This window comes from Chiloscyllium plagiosum, chromosome 28, assembly GCF_004010195.1.
Source record: "Chiloscyllium plagiosum isolate BGI_BamShark_2017 chromosome 28, ASM401019v2, whole genome shotgun sequence".
NCBI lineage: Eukaryota > Metazoa > Chordata > Chondrichthyes > Orectolobiformes > Hemiscylliidae > Chiloscyllium > Chiloscyllium plagiosum.
Window position 1 is genome coordinate 2,986,359 of NC_057737.1, and position 20,810 is coordinate 3,007,168.

At 45.0% G+C, this 20,810-nt stretch overlaps 1 protein-coding gene across 1 annotated transcript in view; it reads left to right on the forward strand.

The window, feature by feature from the left end:
* The window catches only part of LOC122563887 (protein phosphatase 1D-like), a 26,110-nt gene extending 10,993 nt beyond the window's left edge, over positions 1–15,117 (forward strand). Inside the window, exons 2-6 of the mRNA XM_043718094.1 lie at positions 4,175–4,421; positions 6,629–6,753; positions 7,575–7,765; positions 9,999–10,238; positions 12,429–15,117. Coding sequence (XP_043574029.1) covers positions 4,175–4,421; positions 6,629–6,753; positions 7,575–7,765; positions 9,999–10,238; positions 12,429–12,860 — 1,235 coding nt within the window. The 3' untranslated portion in view covers positions 12,861–15,117. The remainder of the gene's footprint in view (positions 1–4,174; positions 4,422–6,628; positions 6,754–7,574; positions 7,766–9,998; positions 10,239–12,428) is intronic.
* The last annotated feature ends 5,693 nt before the right edge of the window (positions 15,118–20,810 follow it).

Genomic DNA, 20,810 nt, shown 5'->3' on the forward strand with positions numbered 1-20,810 from the left:
TCTCTCCCTCTCTCCCTCTCTCCCTCTCTCCCTCTCTCCCTCTCTCCCGCACTGTCCTCACCATGTGCTCCCTTTGTCTGTTCTTCTCCCTTTTAAAACTGCTGTTGTTTTGTTTTGGAACTTTGGAAAAAAAAAGTCAATGCAACAACATATAAAACAGTAATTGCTGCTCCTGGAATTCGAGGAAATCACCTCCAACATCTAAAATACCTCAGCTCTTACAGCCAGAAATTATTCCCGTCCTCCATCTTGGACTTCAAAACCACTCTGGGCTGCATGGCACTTTGGCACCTGTTGGAGTGATGAAAATCACTCTCAAAATGTGACTTGCTTTTGATTTCAGAGTCAGCTCTATATCAGTGATGGATGCTCCGTTTGCTATGGATCTAAGGGTGGCCGTTCTCGATTGTCCTCAAATGCCCGAGTAGCCTAACCAATGGTATCTTAGCAAATGTCGTCTGGAAATTCAAATATATTCATCCACCTGCTTCTGATTTATCTATCCTGCTTGTTAGCTCTTCAGATAATTCTGTTTATGGAGGGGTGATTTCTTTGCTGTTCTTCAAAGTAAAGCTTCTCAAAGTGAACCTTGTCTGTGTGTGGGACCCCCCAGCACTTTGATCATTCAACTCACTGTAAACTGAAAGTGCTCCATCAAGTGTTGGGGTTTTACCAGTTTGTATCGGATCCCCTCCCGGACAGTGGGGTGGTCATTTGATGCGAGGGTCAGCAAATTTCCCCACACCAACTTGATGTGAAACTGTATTGTTCTTCCTTCACCATCATTGGGTCAAAGTCATGGAACTGTTTCTTCTTCAGTCATGGGATGTGGGAGTTGTTGGCTGGGTCAGCATTTATTGTCCATCCCTAATTACCCTGAGGTCACTTGAGAGCGATCCACATTGTTGTGGGACTGGAGCCACATGTAGGTTAGACTAGATTACCTTCCCTGAAGGATGTTCTGATTGACTGTAGTTATGTGGTCACCATTTAAGCTAGCTTTTAAATCCTAACTTCTACCTGCTATGATGGGATCTCCACTTGTAACTCGAGAATGGTATAATGAAAGCAAAATATTGCAGATGCTTGAGAAACTCAGTTGGTCTGACAGCATCTTTGGAGAGAGAAATAGGGTTAACATTTCGACTGATTTGTGCAATTGGTAATCTGCTTCTTAATGAAGGGCTTTTGCCCAATACATTGACTCTCCTGCTCCTCAGATGCTGCCTGACCTGCTGTGCTTTTCCAGCACCACACTCTCGACTCTAATCTGCAGTCCTCACTTTTGCCCCGTTTCTACGCAAAGCTTGTTCTGCACACACCCACTGTGCCAAGGCATTTTAATGTAATACTGTGTAAACCTGACTCTCAATGAGTTCCAATCACCTCTTAAAGGTGCTACAACTCCTTCCACAATTCCTTTCCCATTTTGGTCTACAATCCAAAATAAGAAATAATAAAAACAGTCTTCACAGTCTAATTGCCCGGGTGAAGGTGATGACAAGCTGTTGCCCCTGTAGTGTAGGGACAACTGCAATGCTGTTACAGAGTTCCAGTATTTAGATACAGCCACAACAAAGGAATGGCAGGATGGTGAGGAACTTGGTGGGAAACATGGAGATTATGCTGTCACGACACTGGGTAAACCCCTCTGCTAATTTAAACCCAGCAACACAGAAAAGATTCAACCGTGCTGTAATCTGTTAAAACTCGAGAGGCAAAGAACTATCTCAGGTGCCTCTCTGAGAGCTCCTCAGCTAGCAGCCTAAATGTGTTGGTCTTTTGGCATTTTTCTCTCTAGCTGTTCAAAATGTCTGGTTTTATACCCCAAAAGTGGGTCGTTTTGTTGTTTTTAACATTGTCAAAATACTAAATTCAAAATTGATTTGGATTTTGGTATCCTGGGGCATAATTTAAACTAGCCGAATTTGAATTTGTTTTTGTCTTGGGACTATTTGTGTTGACCGTGTTACATTTTAACTTGTTCAGAACACTTGGTGCTGTGTCGGGCAGTTTGTTAGCTTTTCAACTCTTAAAGGTACAGTACCTCAACACCTTCATAACAGTGGTGTCAGCTCCCTTAGTACTCCTAGATGGTAATTGCTGCTCTCGGTGCATTGGTGACTTATTGTAATGCATCTTGTAGGCTGTGCGCACTGCAACAGAGCATCAGTGTGTAGTGAGTGAATGTTGAAGATCATGAGATCCCAACATTGTGGAAAGAGGCTATTTGGTTTTTTGAGTCTGCACTGACCCTCAGAGTATCCTACCCTGTCCCTGTAACCCCATATTTCCCATGGCCAATCCACCTAACTTGCACATGTTTGGACTGAGAGGAAACCCATGCAGACGTGGGGCAAATGTCTGTCTGTGAGGAGTTTGCACAGTTGTCAGAGGCTGGAATCGAACCCAGGTCCCTGGTGCTGTGAGGCAGCAGTGCTAACCACTGAGTCACCATGCAGCCCGCATAGATGATGGCAAATGTGATGCTAATCACATGGCTGCTTTGTCCTGATGGTGTCGGACTACTTCAGCTTTCTCGGAGCTCTACCTATCCAGGCAAGTGCAGAGTATTCCATCGCATCTTGCACGCTGCTGATGGTGGACAGGCTTCGGAAAGTCAGAGCTTCTGTTTCCCTAATGTCACGGAATTAGTGTGGCCGATTCAGGTCAGTATCTGTTCAATGGTAACTCCCAGCATCTTGACAGTGGAGAGTTCAGTGATGATAACACCATTGAATATTAAGGGGAGATGGTTACGTTCTCCCATGTTGGTTATGCTTATTGCCTGGCACTTGTGTGGAGTGAAGATTACTTGGCACTGATTAGCCCAGGCCTTGATGGTGTCCAGATCTTGTAGCATCAGGGTACTGTCATGACTGTGGTCAGAAGTCTAAAATACTATGGGCATTTTTACCTTGTAGTTCATTTTTTTTTAGAAGTGGGCTGCTGCAGCCAAAACTAGCTGTGGATATAAATGAAGTGACTGCCTGCAGAGTGACTTATGGTATGTCACACTTCAAGGCGTGAAGGGCCTCTCAAACAACACCCTCTTCAAGGAGAAGGAAGCCGGTCAAAGCAGACTGCAAAAATAACCAGGGAAGACTGATGCCTTCTACTCAACAGCGAACCACACCCCTGCAGATTATGTCCTCATTTGCAGGCTCAGTTTGTGTATTCTTTAAAAGGAAAATAAAACCACAAGGGCAGGGGTAAAAGGGCTTTTACCTAAAACGTCGATTTTCCTGCTCCTCGGATGCTGCCTGAACTGCTGTGCTTTTCCAGCACCACTCTAATCTCGAATCTGGTTTCCAGCATCTGCAGCCCTTGTTTTTACCTAGGGGTAAAAGGCCAGTTTCAGTTATATATTGTGCGCTACTGATGCAGACCTTGTCTATGTATGTGTACTGTTGGGTCTGACACCATATGTATGTTCTCCAGTGGGACAAAGTCCTTGTGTGCTTCCGAGGCTAAGGCCCCCACTTGGACTGGTCTGGATTTGTTAGCCTGCTGTGAAGGTTGTAGCTGGAAAAACTATTCCCTGTCACCCCTGCTTTGCCGGTAAAGGGACTCTCTCTCTCACTCTGAGTGCAAGAAGTCAGTTAACTATTAAAACCAGGCAAAGGAAAACAGGACGAAACCCCATATGCACTTCAGTCCTCCATCAGTCACAGTCAAATGGAATCTGCACAATTCAACATCAACCATCCTGTAAAACTGAGAGCATTGAAACCGGCTGTTCAATTACCCACATCACTGCAAAATTCAACCATCCATTCTTTGTGACCATTTCAAAAACTTTACCTTTTTTTATCTTCCTCAACTCACCTGTTATTTCTAATGTGTTATTACTAATTATTGTTAACTTAATTAATTAGCTTTACTAATTCAAAAACCTGGTTAAATTGGCACCTTTATTAAAAGAAATTCATTTGGGATTGTATTTTCTGATGGACGGACCTGGGGATTGGTACTTGGCTGGAAATTAACGGGACAGTGAGAATAGGGACTGGCTCTGAGCACAGGTGTTCCTGGTGTGCTAGCACTCTAGTTTAGAAACCCCTTGCATTTCTATAGCGCCTTGAGGCTTTGCAAATGTCTTGCATCCTGTTGAGTATTTGAAATGTTGAGCCTCTCTCTCTCTCTCTCCTCTCTCTTTCCCCACCCTTAACAGCTGAATGGCCAAAGACGATGACTGGGCTCCCCAGCACGTCCGGTACCACAGCGAGTGTTGTCATTATCTGTCAGAACAAGATGTACGTGGCTCATGTGGGAGACTCCGGTGTAGTCCTGGGCGCGCACAGTGGCTTGAGCGAGGCCCGGCGGGATAGGGACACCATGGTGCAGGCCCTGGAGGTGACCCAGGATCACAAACCTGAGCTTCCCAAAGAGAAGGAGAGAATCGAGGGGCTCGGAGGAAGGTACGTGCTACAGGCCGGGGGGGTGGAGGAGGATGGTGGGAGTGGGCTTGTCTAAGCGTGCAATACGTGGATGGAGGGGGTGGGAAAGGTGATAGGGTGGAGTGGATAGGTGGGAACGAAGATTGACAGCTGGGACAGGTCATGAGGATGGTGCTGAGCTGGTGAAGGGAGATTGACAGCTGGGACAGGTCATGAGGATGGTGCTGAGCTGGAAGGTTGGAATGAGGTAAGGTGGGGGGAGGGGAAAAACACCTCCTGAAGTCCACATTGATGCCCTGGGGTTGAAGTGTTCCGAGGTGGAAGATGAGGCTTCTTCCTTGAGGCGTCGGGTGGTGAAGGAGCGGCGGGAGAGGAGGCCCAGGACCTGCATGTCCTCGGCAGAATGGGAGGGGGAGTTGAAATGTTCGGCGACGGGGCGGTGGGGTTGATTGGTGCGGGTGTTGTGGGGATGTTCCCTAAAGCGCTCTGCTAGGAGGAGAGCTGTAAAGGAGACTGCTTTGGCAGCAACGGATATAATAAATGATATTGGTGGATGTGCAGGTGAAACTTTGGATGTGGAAGGCTCCTTTAGGGCCTTGGATGGAGGTGAGGGAGGAGGTGTGGGCACAGGTTTTGCAATTCCTGCAGTGACGGGGAGGGTGGGTTGTAGGGGGGCGTGGACCTGACCAGGTAGTGGCGAACAGAACAGTCTTTGCAGAAAGTGGAAAGGGGTGGGAGGGAAATATATCCCTGGTGGTGGGGTCCGTTTGGCGGTGTTGGAAATGTCAGTGGAAGCTGTGGTTTACGCAGAGGTTTGTGGAAGGTGAGGACTGGGGGGGGGTTCTCTCCTTATTGCAGTTGGAGGGGTGGGGTCTGAGGGCGGAGGTGTGGGACATAGATGCGATGCGTTTAAAGAAAGAGGCCATCTGGTGTGTTCTGTGTTGGAACTGGTCCTCCTGGGAGCAGATACGGTGGAGGTGAAGGAATTGGGAATACGGGATGGCATCTTTGCAGGAGGTAGGGTGGGAGGAGGTGTAATTCAGGTAGCTGTGGGAGTTAGTGGGTTTGTAAAAAAAAAAAGTCAGTGTTGAGTTGGTCTTTGATGGAGAGGTCCAGGAAGGGGAAGGAAGTGTCAGAGATGGTCCAGGTGAATTTAAGGTCAGGCTGGAACGTGTTGCTGGAATTGATAAACTGCTCAACCTCCTCGTGGAATTTGTGGAATGTCATTACTGGTCCTACTCCAGGGTGCACCACTGTCAGGATCTCCCCATTTTAGAGTCAGAGATGTACAGCATGCAACAGACCCCTCGGTCAACTTGTCCATGCTGACCAGATATCCCAACCCAATCTAGTTCCATTTGCAAGCACTTGGCCCATATCCCTCTAAACCCTTCCTATTGATATAGCCGTCCAGATGCCTTTTAAATGCTGTAATTATACCAGCCTCCACCTCTTCCTCTGTGTGAAAAAGTTGCCCCTTAGGTCTCTTTTATATCTTTCCCCTCTCGCCCTAAACCTATGCCCTCTAGTTCTGGACTCCCCTACCCCAGGGAAAAGACTTTGTCTATTTATCCTATCTATGCCCCTCATAATTTTATAAACCTCTAAGGTCACCCCTCAGCCTCTGATGCTCCAGGGAAAACAGCCCCAGCCTGTTCAATCTCTCCTTACAGCCCAAACACTCCAACCCTGGCAACATCCTTGTAAATCTTTTCTGAACCCTTTCAAGTTTTGCAACGTGCTTCCGATTGGAGGGAGACCAGAATTGCACGCAATATTCCAACAGTGGCCTAACCAATGTCCTGTACAGCCGCAACATGACCTCCCAACTCCTGTACTCAATACTCTGAGTAAAGGAAAGCATACCAAATACCACTTTCACTATCGTATACCTTTGACTCTACTTTCAAGGAGCTATGAACCTGCACTCCAAGGTCTCTTTTTGTTCAGCAACACTCCCTAGGACCTTACCATTAAGTGTATAAATCCTGCTAAGATTTGCTTTCCCAAAATGCAGCACCTCTGCCACTTCTCAGCCCCTTGGCCCATCTGATCAAGATCCCGTTGTAATCTGAGGTAACCTTCTTCGCCGTCCACTACACCTCCAATGTTGGTATCATCTGCAAACTTACTAACTATACCTCCTATGTTTTATATCCAAATCATTTATCACTCAACCAACAAGTAATTCAGTCTATTTGTCTTCTTTTTCGCCCCACCCCACCCAGTGTAATTAACAAGTCTGGAGTGAATCGTGTAGTGTGGAAAAGGCCGCGCCTGACCCATAACGGCCCAGTACGGCGAAGTACGGTGATTGATCAGATCCCTTTCCTGGCTGTGGCCAGAGCACTGGGTGAGTTGCTGGGGCAGGGGTGCGCGAAGTCTCTAATGAGTTGGTGGATGGTTACACAATGAAATTTGATGGATTGATTGACAAAAGCATAAGTGTAGAGAACTGGGTTCTCAACACTAGTAAAGGATGCAGTGTAACCATAATTATTACCATCACCCCGCATCATTTCTACCTATTGCACTCTGTTACCCCCTCCCATTTATCTCTTCCGCTTCCATTCCCCCCCCCCCCCCCCCAAAAAAAAATTTCTGATAAAGGGCTTATGCCTGAAATGTTGACTGTTCTGCTTGGATGCTGCGGTTTGAGAAAGAGTGCTGCCTGGCTTATCTGTGGAACTTGCTGAGACTTGTCCCTGTCCTAGTGTATGGTGCCGTCTTGTTAGTGTGTGGATGCTGCTGCCATCTGGTGGAGACTCGGTGCCTTGCATTACGTAGTTCTTCCTTTGGATCTGTTGCCCTCATGTGGATGCAGGAGGAACAACTTGGGTTTGCTTGATAAACAGGGAAATGCGCTGTACTAACTTACTGTGTGTGTTGTTTGAGGTGTGGGGGGGTATGGGGAGCGCTAGTGTGGTTGGAGTTTGGAAAGAAATGAGTGAGATGCAGAACAGAAATTATTGGAAAAACTCAGCAGATCTGGCAGCATTTACAGAATGAAATCAGTTAACGTTTCGGGTCAAGTGACCCTCCTCGAAGAGTGAGATGAAGGTGTGGCTACTGTGACTCCTTGTGTGGCTAGTTGTGGTGAATAAGTGCATTCTGATCTCGTTGGCAGGATGATAGTCAGTGACTCCCCTTATCCTTGTCTTTTTTTTCCCACAGGTGATCTGTGGAGTTACGATTTTTATAGTGGTGAGTTTGTAGTCTCACCAGAACCAGACACCAGCGTTCACACGATTAACTGCCACGACCACAAATACATCATTCTTGGCAGCGATGGGCTGTGGAATATGATCCCAGCCCAGGACGCTGTCACCATCTGTCATGACAACGAAGACAGGAAACGATTGCTGGTGAGAATCTGGGGTTCTTAGTCTCATCTCCCCCCAACAGATCTCCACATTCACTGGGTCTGGTTTTAAAATTGAAAGGTAGAGGAGTTATGTGAAACTTGCATAGAACCTTGGCTACAGACCACACTCTTGAGTGCTGTCTATTGTTAACCATATTCGGAAGAGTGTGCATTACTGTCTGAAAGTAGGTGGTGGGAATGAACCTCACTGTGGCAGGTGCAGTGTAGAAATGGCTAAGAATGGCATGTGAGTCAATACCTGTTTAACTTCCAGGCATTATTAAAATCCATTTATTATGTGCATTACTTACAAATGATGCGTATTATAATATTTTAATTGAGAACCACTTGGTTTTACCACACTTGGAATACTTTGCATACTTTTGGAAAAACAAGAGGCACCTGAGAAAGTGCAAAACGATTCACAAAGATGATACCCGGATTGAAAGATGATAACCATTGGGAAAGTCTGAACAGCTCAGACCCTTTTTCTTCAGAAAAGCAAAGATTGAGTGATAGAACATAAAATGTACAGCGCAGTACAGGCCCTTTGGCCCTCAATGTTGCACCGACCCGTGAAAATAATCTGGTCATCTAACCTATACTGTTCCGTTATTATCCATATGTATGTCCAATGCCCTTCGTGTCGGCTAGTCTGCTACTGTTGCAGGCAGGAGACAGTGAGGTCTGCAGATGCTGGAGATCAGAGTTGAGTGCGTTGCTGGAAAAGCACAGCAGGTCAGGCAGCATCCAAGGAGCAGGAAAATCGACATTTCGGGTTGAGCCCTTCATCAGGAATCTGTTGCAGGCAGGCCGTTCCACACCCCTACTACTAGTGAAGAAACGACCCTTGATATCTGTGCAAAAAATCTATCACCCCTCAATTTGAAGCTGTGTCCCCACGTATTAGCCTTCACCATCTGAGGAAACATCTCTCACTGTCCTCCCTATCTAACCCTCTGTTTATCTTGTAGGTCTCGATTACGTCACCACTCAACCACTTTCTATCCAACAAAAACAGTCTCCGTTCCCTCAGCGTTTCCTCGTAAGACCTTCCTTCCATACCAGGCGTCATCCTAGAAAATCGCCTCTGAACCCTTTCCTAACTTCCATGTCCTTCCTATAATGTGATGACCAGAACTGCATGCAATACTCCAGGTGTGGCCTTAGCAGTGTACAGCTGAAGCATAACCTCGTGGCTCTAAAACTCAATCCCCCTACCATTAAACACCAACACACCATATGCTTTATTAACGACCCTTTCAGCCTGGGTGGCAACTTTCAGGGATTTATGCACCAGGACATAGATCTCTCTCTCTTCGTCTACACTGCCAAGAATTTTACCATTAGCTCAGTATTCTGCATTCCTGTTACTTCATTCGAAGTGAACTATCTCACACTTCAGCATTAAATTCCATTTGTGACTTCTCAGTCCAGCTTTGCATCTTATCTATGACTCTCTGTAACCCTCAATATCCTTTGGGACTCTGCCTACCTTAGTATCATCCACAAATTTACTAACCCATCTTTCTATGCCCACATCCAGATCATTTATTAAAATGACAAACAGCAGTGGCCCCAAAACAGATTCTTGTGGCACATCACTGGTAACAGCTCCAGGATGAACATTTCCCATCAACCACCACTTTTTTCAACTAGCCAACTTCTGATCCAAACTGCTAAATCACCTTCAATCATGAAACTCTATTTTGTCTAATAACCTACCGTGTGGAGCCTTACTGAAGTCAGATGACCTGATGCAGATATTTTAATTGTGATGAGATTCAAAGGGTGGGATGTAGAGAAGATGTTTCCCCTCATTGTGGATTAGAATAGGGCCAGAAATACAAGATATCCACCAATAAATCTAATTGAATATTTGGAATGTATCCTGCGCAGATGGTGATGTAAATCTAGAACTCGCTACTGCAGGAAATAGAACAGCTCAGTAAGAATATTTATACAGTACAGCACTTGTAATAGAACGTCCTATTTATTGCAGCGGCAAATGAGATAATGGGGCAGATGAGCAAAAAGCATGAGGGAGAACGTAGGTGCAGGAGTAGACCATTCAACCTCTTGAGCCTGTCCTGCCATTCAATTAAATCATGGCTGACCTGTGGCTTAACTTCCAGTCGCTGTCTGTAGGGTGGGGAGAGGAGCATTAACTTAGTCATCTCCCCCTGGACTTGTGATTGAAAAGTTTTTTTTTGTTCATTTTCCAATTCTGCCAGGAGGAGCCGGGACCAACCGGTGCCAAACTCCTGGTCACCCGTGCTCTGGGCCGGTGGAGACAACGGATGCTGCGAGCTGACAACACCAGTGCTGTGGTGATATGCATTGACCCACCCTCGCAGGGATACGACGGACTCTGTGCTGATGAGCTGTGGCTCAAACTGACCAACGGCTCAATCCACCAGATGGAAGAGTCTGGTCTCGCCCTCCCATCTCCCTGCGCCACACCACCACTGAAGGTACGCAGGGTTGGGGGATCATTACGTGGGCGGCTGTCACCTTTTGTCCATCCCTTGGGCAGTTAGATAATTTCCTGTGTCCAGCTGTTGTGTGGGGTCAGACTACTGTAGTTGAAGTGTTCCCCAATTTGTCCACCAAGGCTTGGTGCTCCACCTAGCATTTCAGTAAAACCCCCCCCCCCCCGAGGACGACTCTAAATGAGCTGGACAAGATGTGACTGAGTTTGGCTGGTTCTACGTCCTGTATGGCTTTAACTCTCATCTAGCTGATGATTACTGGTATTAGCAGCACAGAGGCTGAAGAACACCCACACACAATCTCCCTTATAAATAGGTGTGATTAGCTGATTAGCCTCCCTAGTGTGGAAACGGGCCCTTCGGCCTAACCAGTCCACACCGACCCTCAAAAGAGTCACCCACCCAGACCCATTTCCCTCTGACTAATGCACCTAACACAATGGCAATTTTAGCATGGCCAATCCACAACTTTGGATTGTGGGAGGAAACTGGAGCACCCTGAGGAAACCCATGCAGACATGGGGCGACTGTACAAACTCCACACAAACAGTCGCCTGAGGCTGGAATTGAACCTGGGTCCCTGACGCTGTGAGGCAACAGTGTTTCTTTTTCCTCCTTTTTATTTTTAAAAATTTTTTCTTTTTTTTTTATTACCCCACACTACCGCCTAACTGCGGTAGTGCTTATTTTTCCCCCAGCACCCATGTTGTGTGTGAGACAGTGAAAGACACACGGTGCACAAATCTTTATTCAGTTTTCACCACCAGGAAGAAGGGAAACACCCAAGTGACCAGTGACAAGCAGTGCCCTTCACATCAAAGGGCAATGCTGTGTGATCAAACAGTGAAGAGGAGGGCACGGATCAAATCAAAATAGAGTTGGAGGGGGAAATAATGCACTCCACTCCCTGCGGCGCCCACCTCTCCCTGAACAACTCAAAGGTGTTTGTTGGTGGAGACCGCATGCTCCTTCTCCAAGGACACCCGGGCTCTAACGTAACCGCGGAAGAGGGGCAGGGAGTCGGCCCTAACGACCCCCTCCACGGCCCGCTGCCTGGACCTGTTAATGGCCAGTTTGGCTAGGCCCACGAGCAGCTCTTCAGACCTGCCCTCCCTCCTCCGTACCGGGTGCCCGAAGATCAGGACCGTGGGACTGAAGTGCAACCAAAAGCAGAGGAGAAGGTTTTTAAGAAAATCAAAAAGGGAGTGCAAACGCCCACACCCAATATACACATGGTCCACGGACTCCACAGCGCCACAGAACAAGCAGTTGGGCTGGGAGTCCGTGAACCACAGCAATCTGCGGCTGCAGGGGACCGCTGCGTGCAGCACCCTCCACCCTAGATCCCCGAGAGAAAGGGGGAGGACTCCCGCGTAGAGAGCCCTCCACTGGGGATCCCCACCGCCCGGTGGCAAATGGGCACGCCAAGGCGTGTCCGGACGGTGGATGAGGGAGAAGAGGTGGACGGTGTGCCGCAGCAGTCGATACAGGGCCTGCCTTTTTATGTCCTTAAAAGGGACAAAATTAAAATTCCGGAGGTGGCTCAGGTTGTGGGGCACAGGCTCCCGCGGGAAGTATGGGACCTTGGGGCCAATGTGAAATTCCGTCCGGGCAGCAACAGTGCTAACCACTGAGCCACCATGCCGCCCAAGTGTAATCAATTAATTCTAATGACTGCAGGAGGCGAATGAAAGAAGCAAAGCTGTACCTGTTTGCTAGTTTTGTGGATGAATTTGGTAGCAGTGGAAGCTGGAGTGTGAGAGAAAATGCTTTGCCTGTTGCAGTAAAAGTGAAGAATGTGTCTATATTTAACCTCCTTGAATTAAAACTCCTTGGTGGCTCAGTTCATACCACAGTTAGTTTGGAGTCCGATATGGGTTCATGTCCCTCCTCTAGAGACTTGAACTTGATACACTGACCTGACACCCCAAGGGGGGGGGGGGGGGGGCGTATTTCGTTCGGTTCATCAAATTCCGCATAAGATAGTTTAGCCAGGCATCAGGACCTTGCGATCTTGTCGATAATCCGATATTTGGATAATTGAATGCTGGATAATTGAGGTTCCTCTAATTGCTTTTGAACATCCTGAGGTGGTGGAAGGTGCTATAAGAATGAAGATCCTTTCTTTGATAAATCATTATTGTCTCCCGTCTTCTTTCCTCTCTCCTGCAGGCACCAGATGATATTTCTCCACACTGGTTCTGTTCTGGTTTTGTTCCTGTGCTGACAAGAAGGGATACGCGGTGCAGGAGGAGTTCACCGCCTCCTGCTGTTGTTGCCACGTTGATGGAGCCGGGAGGTGGGGCTGCAGAGAACAGAGTAGGGGAGGGGCGCAGGGCAACCTGGGCCAGTGCTGGCTTCAAGAGGACACTGGAAGAATTGAACGGGACAACGCCGGTCTCTGTGTCTAAGAGACTAAAGCCTCGCTATAGGCGCAACAGTGGGGGAGGGACAACAAGTTCGTCAAAGTCGACTGGGAGCCCAGTGCTTTCCTCCAGGCGCAGAAATCCTGAGAAACCAGCAATGAGGAGGAGCTTGAGGGGCCAGCGAAGACTGAGGAACCCATTGCTGCAGCAGCACAGAAAGACTATCTGTGTATGCTGATGTGGAGCACATCAGGGCCCTTATGGCTTCAAGAGAAGTGCAAAAGCTGGTGGTCTTTAAGGGTCCTTGATGCCAATTAATTATTTTAAAATCTGTAAACAGAAAAAAGACCCCATTGACCCTTGATTCTGTTGATGTCTGTACATTTTTACTTTGTTTTGTCAAAATAGCAATATTCCTGCACCGTTTCAGCAGTTTTACTGTATATTTTATTCCCTGCACTGTACACAGATCTGCAGGAACGTGGTGTGGTCTTTTAGCTCTCACCGTTCTTTTAGCTTCTCTTGCTCTCTGTCCGAGATCTCTTGGGAGGTTTTAAGAAAAATAATGTTTTGGTTAATTGAATGATGAGGAAATTCTCCCAGCATTTTCCATCTCCTGATGATGCTTGACCAGAAATGACTTCTTCCCCTAGTCCATTGCTCCCATGGCTGTGGTTTGCTCCCCTCGCACAAACCAATGATGGTTTCTGCTGTTTGGTCACTTAACTGACTCATTCCACTTTGATTGCTGATGCCACATTTCCATATTTTTTGCTGTGTTGGATTAAAATCCACCAATGACTGGTGCCAATCTTGACCCCCATGAATAATGTGCTAAGCAGTGTGGTTTCCCTTGAACATCAGTTCCTTGTTTGCAATGTGGTTAATCAGTGGTTCTGGACTGGTGATTGGAATCAGGGAGTGTACTTGCTTGGCTAATTGAGACAGGGTTGGGACTGAATGCAGAGCTCTCAGTCACATGCTGTTGCTGCTCACTGCAGTCCTTGATGTCTGTTAGCTGCAATTAATGAGCTCTCCTCATTTAAAACACCATAGGAGCTGCTGCATCTGGCACTGTGTGGCTCAGACAAGGATAAAGATGAAAGCCAAGCAGATTGATCAGTTTTCCAGTGTTTGAATCCATCGGCCTGTCCTTTCTGGATATTTCCTCTGTGGTTTGCTAATGACAATGGTTTCATTACGTCACCGAAGTGGACCAGGTGATTTGGGCTTGAATGGAGTGACCTGACCTCCCTACATGCTGAGATTGAGCTGAATTAGCATGGGAGTGAAAGGCTGGGGTGTGATTTAACAGTTGGACTAAGAACCCTTAGTGAGCTAGATGTATTGGTGCCTACCTGTATTGTATTTCAGCAGATCAGCCAGAAAGCCAAGGACTGGGAATTTAGCCCTTGTTTTCCATGCTGTCCCGTTATAAGGTCTCAATAACTCCTAGTTTTTCAAAGTGTACACAAATATGTTGTAACTGGTTTTGTTGCCTTTGTGGATACTTTTAACTAATTAATCTTTTGACTAGGGATTTCTCCAATAAATAAATGCTTGAGCTGCAAAAATAGTTTTAGATTAATTCCTTTGACATTTGGAAACCCTCATCCCCAGATGCAAAAGGCAGGGTTTAAATGCCAGATATTCCTTTGACCTTTACTGTGTTTTAACCAGTTCAATAAGACGCTTACTGTATTTCAATGATCAGAGCTCTTGTTCTTCAAACAGAGGGCACAACTTAAATCAGTGTTTCCAGGCTCACAATGGGTGCTTTTTTTTAAGCTGTGTGGGCATAGACCGAAGGCTGACGATGTGTTCCCTCTTAACTTTGAAGGGCTGTGTCATGAACCACATGACTGATTACCGTAAGTCATCACATTTTGGATAAATAAAATGTGGACTGGCTTTCAGACTTTCTTGGTTTTGAACTAAGTGATCACCATGCAGTGTCTAGTTTTTATTAAAAATAAAGATGGCTTGAGAGCAGAGAAGTGCTTAAAATGCATAGTTTTGTTTTGGTTTTAGGTGGGCAAGGGAGGAGGCGGGGGTCTTGGGAATGTGTGGGAGATCCCTGTCTGTAAACATTATTAGCTCTGCTGTGTTAGAAAGTCTCCCCTCTCCCCAGAGGGAAAGGGAAGAGAGTCAGAGCAGCAAACTGTCCACATCTGACTGTGATCCTTTTGGCTGGCAGAATGGCCACCTCCTGTTCCTAATCCAGAGCTTTTATTTTTACAGTTGTGGGAGAAGAGAGGAAATAATAAATCGTGTTGTGCATCGCTAACCTTATCGCTCAGCCTGTTCTCCATTGTTATTGAGGGTGCGTTCTCCTTAATCCCTCGTATTGATGGTGCTGCTACATTTACATGGGAGTTTACTAATTTTGTATTAATATATATATATTATGTGTATATATATATATAAATGAACTGTTTCCAAGTAGCCTACTGTTACCGTTTTGCTAAATAAAAAAAAAATTGCTCTCACTGAAACCTGTGTCACTCTTAATCCCAACAGGATCATGTTTCAACTCTTTGTCACTGCTGTAATGTAGTGCCAGATAATGGTGAATAAATATTTGGTTGCTTTGGGTTTTACTATGATTAGTGATCAATGGAGGCTTTTCTCAAATTTATATACCTTGAGCTGATTGGGCATAGATGTTCGCAGGTAAAGAGACGGCTGGAAAATGGGAAGCCTTCAGAAATGAGATAACGTGTGTCCAGAGAAAGTATATTCCTGTTAGGGTGAAAGGAAAAGAGATACATGGAATGCTGGATGACTAAAGAAATTGAGGGTTTGGTTAAGAAAAAGGACGAAGCATGTATCACGTATAGACAGGATAGATCGAATGAATCCTTAGAAGACTAAAGGCAGTAGGAGTATAGTTAAAAGAGAAATTAGAAGGACAAAAAGTGGACACGAGATAGCTTTGGCAAATAGAGTTGAGGATAATCCAAAGGGCTTTTATAAATATATTAAGGACAAAAGGTAACAAGGGAGAGAATAGGGCCCCTCAAAGATCAGCAAGTCGGCCTTTGTGTGGAGCTGCAGGAGATGGGGTAGATAATAAATGAGTATTTTGCATCAGTATTTACTGTGGAAAAGGACATGGAAGATATAGAATGTAGGGAAATAGATATTGACATTTTGAAAAACGTCCACATTACAGAGGAGGAAGTGCTGGCTGTTTTGAAATGCATAAATGTGGATAAATCCACAGGACCTGATCAGGTGTACCTTAGAATTCTGTGGGAAGCTAAGGAATTGATTGCAGGGCCTCTTACTGAGATATTTTCAGCATCGATAGTTACAGGTGAGGTGCCAGAAGACTGGAGGTTGGCCAATGTGGTGCCACTGTTTAAGGAGGGTGGTAAGGACAAGCCGGGAACTGTAGACCAGTGAGCCTGACCTCTGTGGTGGGCAAGTTGTTAGAGGGAATCCTGAGGGACAGATTGTACATTTATTTGGAAAGGCGAGGACTGATTAGGGATAGTCAATATGGCTTTGTGCGTAGGAAATCATATCTCACAAACTTGAGTTTTTTGAAGAAGTAACAAAGGATTGATGAAGGCAGAGCGGAAGATGTGATCTATATGGACTTCAGTAAGGCATTTGACAAGGTTTCCCATAGGAGACTGGTGAGCAAGGTTAGATCTTGTGGACTACAGGGAGACAATGACATTCGGATACAGAACTGGCTCAAAGAAGATGTAGGTGGTGGTGGAGGGTTGTTTTTCAGACAGGAGGCCTGTGACCAGTGGAGTGCCACAAGGATCGGTGCTGGGTCCACTACTTTTCATTATTTATATAAATGATTTTGGTGGGAGCATGAGGTGTAGTTAGTAAGTTTGCAGATGATGTGAAAATTGGAGGTGTAGTGAACAGTGAAGAAGGGTTCTTGATCAGCTGGGCCAATGGGCTGAGAAGTGGCAGATGGAGTTTAATTTGGATAAGTGTGAGGTGCTGCATTTTGGGAAAGCAAATCTTAGCGGGACTTATACACCTTAATGGTAAGGTCCTAGGGAGTGTTGCAGAACAAAGAAACCTTGGAGTGCAGGTTTGTAGCTCCTTGAAAGTAGAGTCAAAGGTAGATACGATAGTGAAAGTGGTATTTGGTATGCTTTCCTTTACTCAATACTCTGAGTACAGGAGTTGGGAGGTCATGTTGCGGCTGCACAGGACATTGGTCAGGCCACTGTTGGAATATTGCGTGCAGTCCTGGTTTCCCTCCAATCGGAAGCACGTTGCGAAACTTGAAAGGGTTCAGAAAAGATTTACAAGGATGTTGCCAGGGTTGGCTATGACTATGACTCATGTGAATGTATGTGGAGATGTGACCATATAAAGGATTTACAACATAAACCGATCATTATTCTTTACAGGTCCGTGCTTGTGTCACTGCTTCAAGTGAGTCTTTAACTACTCTGACCCATCAATGTGACAATTCTCTGACTTGTTAATTAGCTTCCCCTGAAATTTAACTAATTTGTGTCAACTAGTTTTTATGCTATTAATTTCCACAGTTTGACCATTGAGTATAAGAAGTCTCCCCTGAAGTTCCCTATTGGATTTACTAGTGACAAGGAGCTTGGTTAGGGTTGCATCTGGAATATTGTGTGCAGTTTTGGGGTGTTGATCTCATGAAAGACAGTGCCATGGGGGAGTGCAAAAAAAGTTCACTGGCCTGGTTTTCTGGTTAGAGGGATTGTCTCATAGAAAGATTTTGCGAAGTGAACCTGTGTTCTGTGAAATTTTAAAGAATTAGAGGTAATTTCATTTAAACCTACAAAATATATAAAGGAATAGACAGGGTGGATGCAGCTAAGATGTTTCTCCTGGTTGGGCAGTCTAGAACTAGGGCATCATGTAAAAAAAATTAAGGGGATGCCACGTAAGGCTGAAATGAGGATAATTTTTTTTCTGAGAATGGTGAATCTTTGGAATTGTCTGCCTCCAAAGGGCTGTGGCAGCTTAGTCTTTTGAGTATATTTAATGTAGAAGTTGATTATGTCATCGATAATAAAATGAAAGGATTAAAAAGCTAGTGTTGAAGGCATTGAAGTGTTCAGTTAACTGTGACTACATTAAATGGTGGAGCAGGCTTGACAGGCTGAATGGCCTACTATTCAAACCTTGTTATATTTATAGGTTCACGTGCAAAAATATTCATCATGTCTACCATATCAAACTTTCATAATCTTAAAGATCCCTATCTCCTTCAATCTTTTTCTGGAGAAAATGTCCCTGTGTTTAATCTTTCTATAGGAATATCACTGGTTATGATACTAGTTTTTAAATTACACCTCAGTGCTTTGTGTCCTTTTTATAACACAGATCTCAAATGACATCAAAATTCTAATTGGATGATAACCAACATCCTATACCATTATCCTAACACCACTACCTAGATTAATACATTATGGGTGGCATTTCGGATGGCAAGAGGATGTCAGGCATATCTAATTTGGGAGTCGGCATGTTCAGGGTAGGAGAGGGGGACAAAGCAAATAGCAACAGGCAATACAACCGTTTATCTTAATGAGGTGCATTGAAAATCCATCAGAACAATACAAAGTCCTAAATTATGTTAAGGTTACTTAAACTAACCTTGCAATTTATTGAATGTAGAAGGTTAAGCAGTAACCTAATTTGAGATGTTTAGGATAATTAAAGGATTTGAGAGATAGAAACTATTTCCTTTGGGGTTGTTGTTGGACTTGGGGAGGTCCAAAGCAAATTGGGAAATGTTGAAATTATGTAAGACTTTTCAGGTGTAATCTGCAACTCTATTCTTCTCTCCCCCCCCCCCCCCCCCCCAAAAGATGTTGAGGGTGGTGTTGAATTAAAAGTATCAAAACTGAGATTAATGGATTCAGACAGGTTTATTAAGATTTAAGGAACTGAGACAAATAAATGGGCTGAACATACAGATCAGCCATAATCTAAATTGCAAAACAGGCTTGGGAGGCTGAATTGCCTCTATATGTTCATAAACCTTTTAGGGTCTGCCGCATTATGAATATGGTTGGATGGAGCCAGAAAGGATGTAAATGATTGTTTAATGATAATCACTTCAGCAGCTTTATTTAGATATATTGAATTTAAATTTCCTCTGTTTCTATGATGGTATGACGTGAACTCGTACCTCTGGAACATTAGCCTGGGCCTCTGGATTATTACTTCAAAACATTTCCACTCTTCCTGTCTGCATTTTAATAATTTATAAATGGGTGTACAGGGTACAGTTGCAGAATTTGGAAATTAATACAAAACTTGAAAACTCTGTGCAATCTGTGAGGATGATAATAGATTTTCAAAGAGTATGTAGACTACTAGAATGGATGGACAAATGGCAGATGAAATTTAATGTATAGAATTGTGAAGTGATGAGTTCAAAGAGAGAGAAGTTGTCTAAGAGGGTGCAATTCTCAAGGAGGTGTGGAACAGAGACCTATGGGAAGCAGTAGCATAGTGGTATTGTCACAAGACTAGTAGTCCAGATAACCAGGCTAATGCTCTGAGGAAAGGGTATACATCCCATTATGGCAGAAGGGGGAATTAAAATTTAATTAATAAATATTGTAAGTGATTACTTTTTTTGGGACTATGGACTGAAAAAGAGAAAAACATGAATACCGCTCTTTAAGGAAAGGTGCATGTACATGGAGTTGTTTGCAGCTTAGAAAAACAAGTGAAACTCATTCCTGAGATAGTTGTTACTTGGGGATATTGAGTCCAGATGCATTGGTAGCATTTGTTGTGGGACCAGCATAATAGCAACTCTGTGATTGGCCAGCTTGTAATAACACAGAACCTGTGAGGGTAATAAAACAGGAAATGTCTAGAAGTTAGGTGCATCAATCTTTATTTGTCCCTTTCTCAATGAAGCTGCTTTCTTCAAATTTACGTTGAGAGAGCAAAAAAACTATATGCTGTAAGAAATAATTCTAAAACCCAGCCACAAGGAGTTGTGTAAAGATTTGTGGCTCGGGTGCCAGTTGCAGTTATGGGTAAGTTGAGGGAGAACCCAGGTCCAACCAAACAACCTATGAACTGCAAGTTGTTCATCATAGTACAAATAATATTTGAGGAATTGAAACCGACCAACTAGCCACGAAACGACACGACCAGCTATCCTTAGTAGCCACACATGCGAATGACAAGCAACATGAATTCAACTGGGACAACACTACTATTATAGGACAAGCCAAACAGAGAACATTCAGGGAATTCCTAGAGGCATGGCACTCATCCACAGATTCTATCAACAAACACATCGACCTGGACCCAATATACTGGCCACTGCAGTGGACAGCTGGAACTGACAACCGGAAGCGGCAGAGACAAACCACTATAAATGCCGGAGGAAACATCACAGATGCGCTTCACAGGAGGCTCCCAAGCACTGAGGATGTCACCTAGACAGGGGACAAAACGTCTGCAACACAAATTCCCAGCTCGGCAAACAGAACCACAACAATAATAAAGTTAATGTTGCAAGGTTTGTGAAGGTTTGTAGCTCAGGTTGAGATTTAGGGTGTAGGTTTGCTATCCAGATGTTTCATTACCTGGCTAGGTATCATCATCAGTGGCAACCTCCAAGTGAAGCAAAGCTGTTGTCTCCTGCTTTCTATTTATATCTTTCTCCTGGATGGGGTTCCTGGGGTTTGTGGTGATGTCATTTCCTGTTTGTTTTCTGAGGGGTTGATAGATGGATCTAGATCTATGTGTTTGTTTATGGCGTTGTGGTTGGAGTGCCAGGCCTCTAGGAATTCTCTGGCATGCCTTTGCTTAGCCTGTCCCAGAATAGATGTGTTGTCCCAGTTGAAATAGTGGCTTTTTTCATCTGTGTGTAGGGCTACGAGGGAGAGAGGATCATATCTTTTTGTGGCTAGCTGGTGTTCGTGTATCCTGGTGGCTAACTTTCTTCCTGTTTGTCCTACCCAGATTTTTGGTTTGATGGTTGGTAGGGTGCAGATTCCTCCAGAACAAACCACGACAAGCAGACCAAACACAGCCAGAAACCCTAACCACCTTACCATACATCAAAGAAGTTTCAGAAATGACAGCCAGACTACTAAGACCCCTCGGAATCCTAGTAGCACACAAACCCACCAACACTCTCAAACAAAAACTAACAAACTTAAAAGACCCAGTACAACCCATGGACAAAACCAACGTC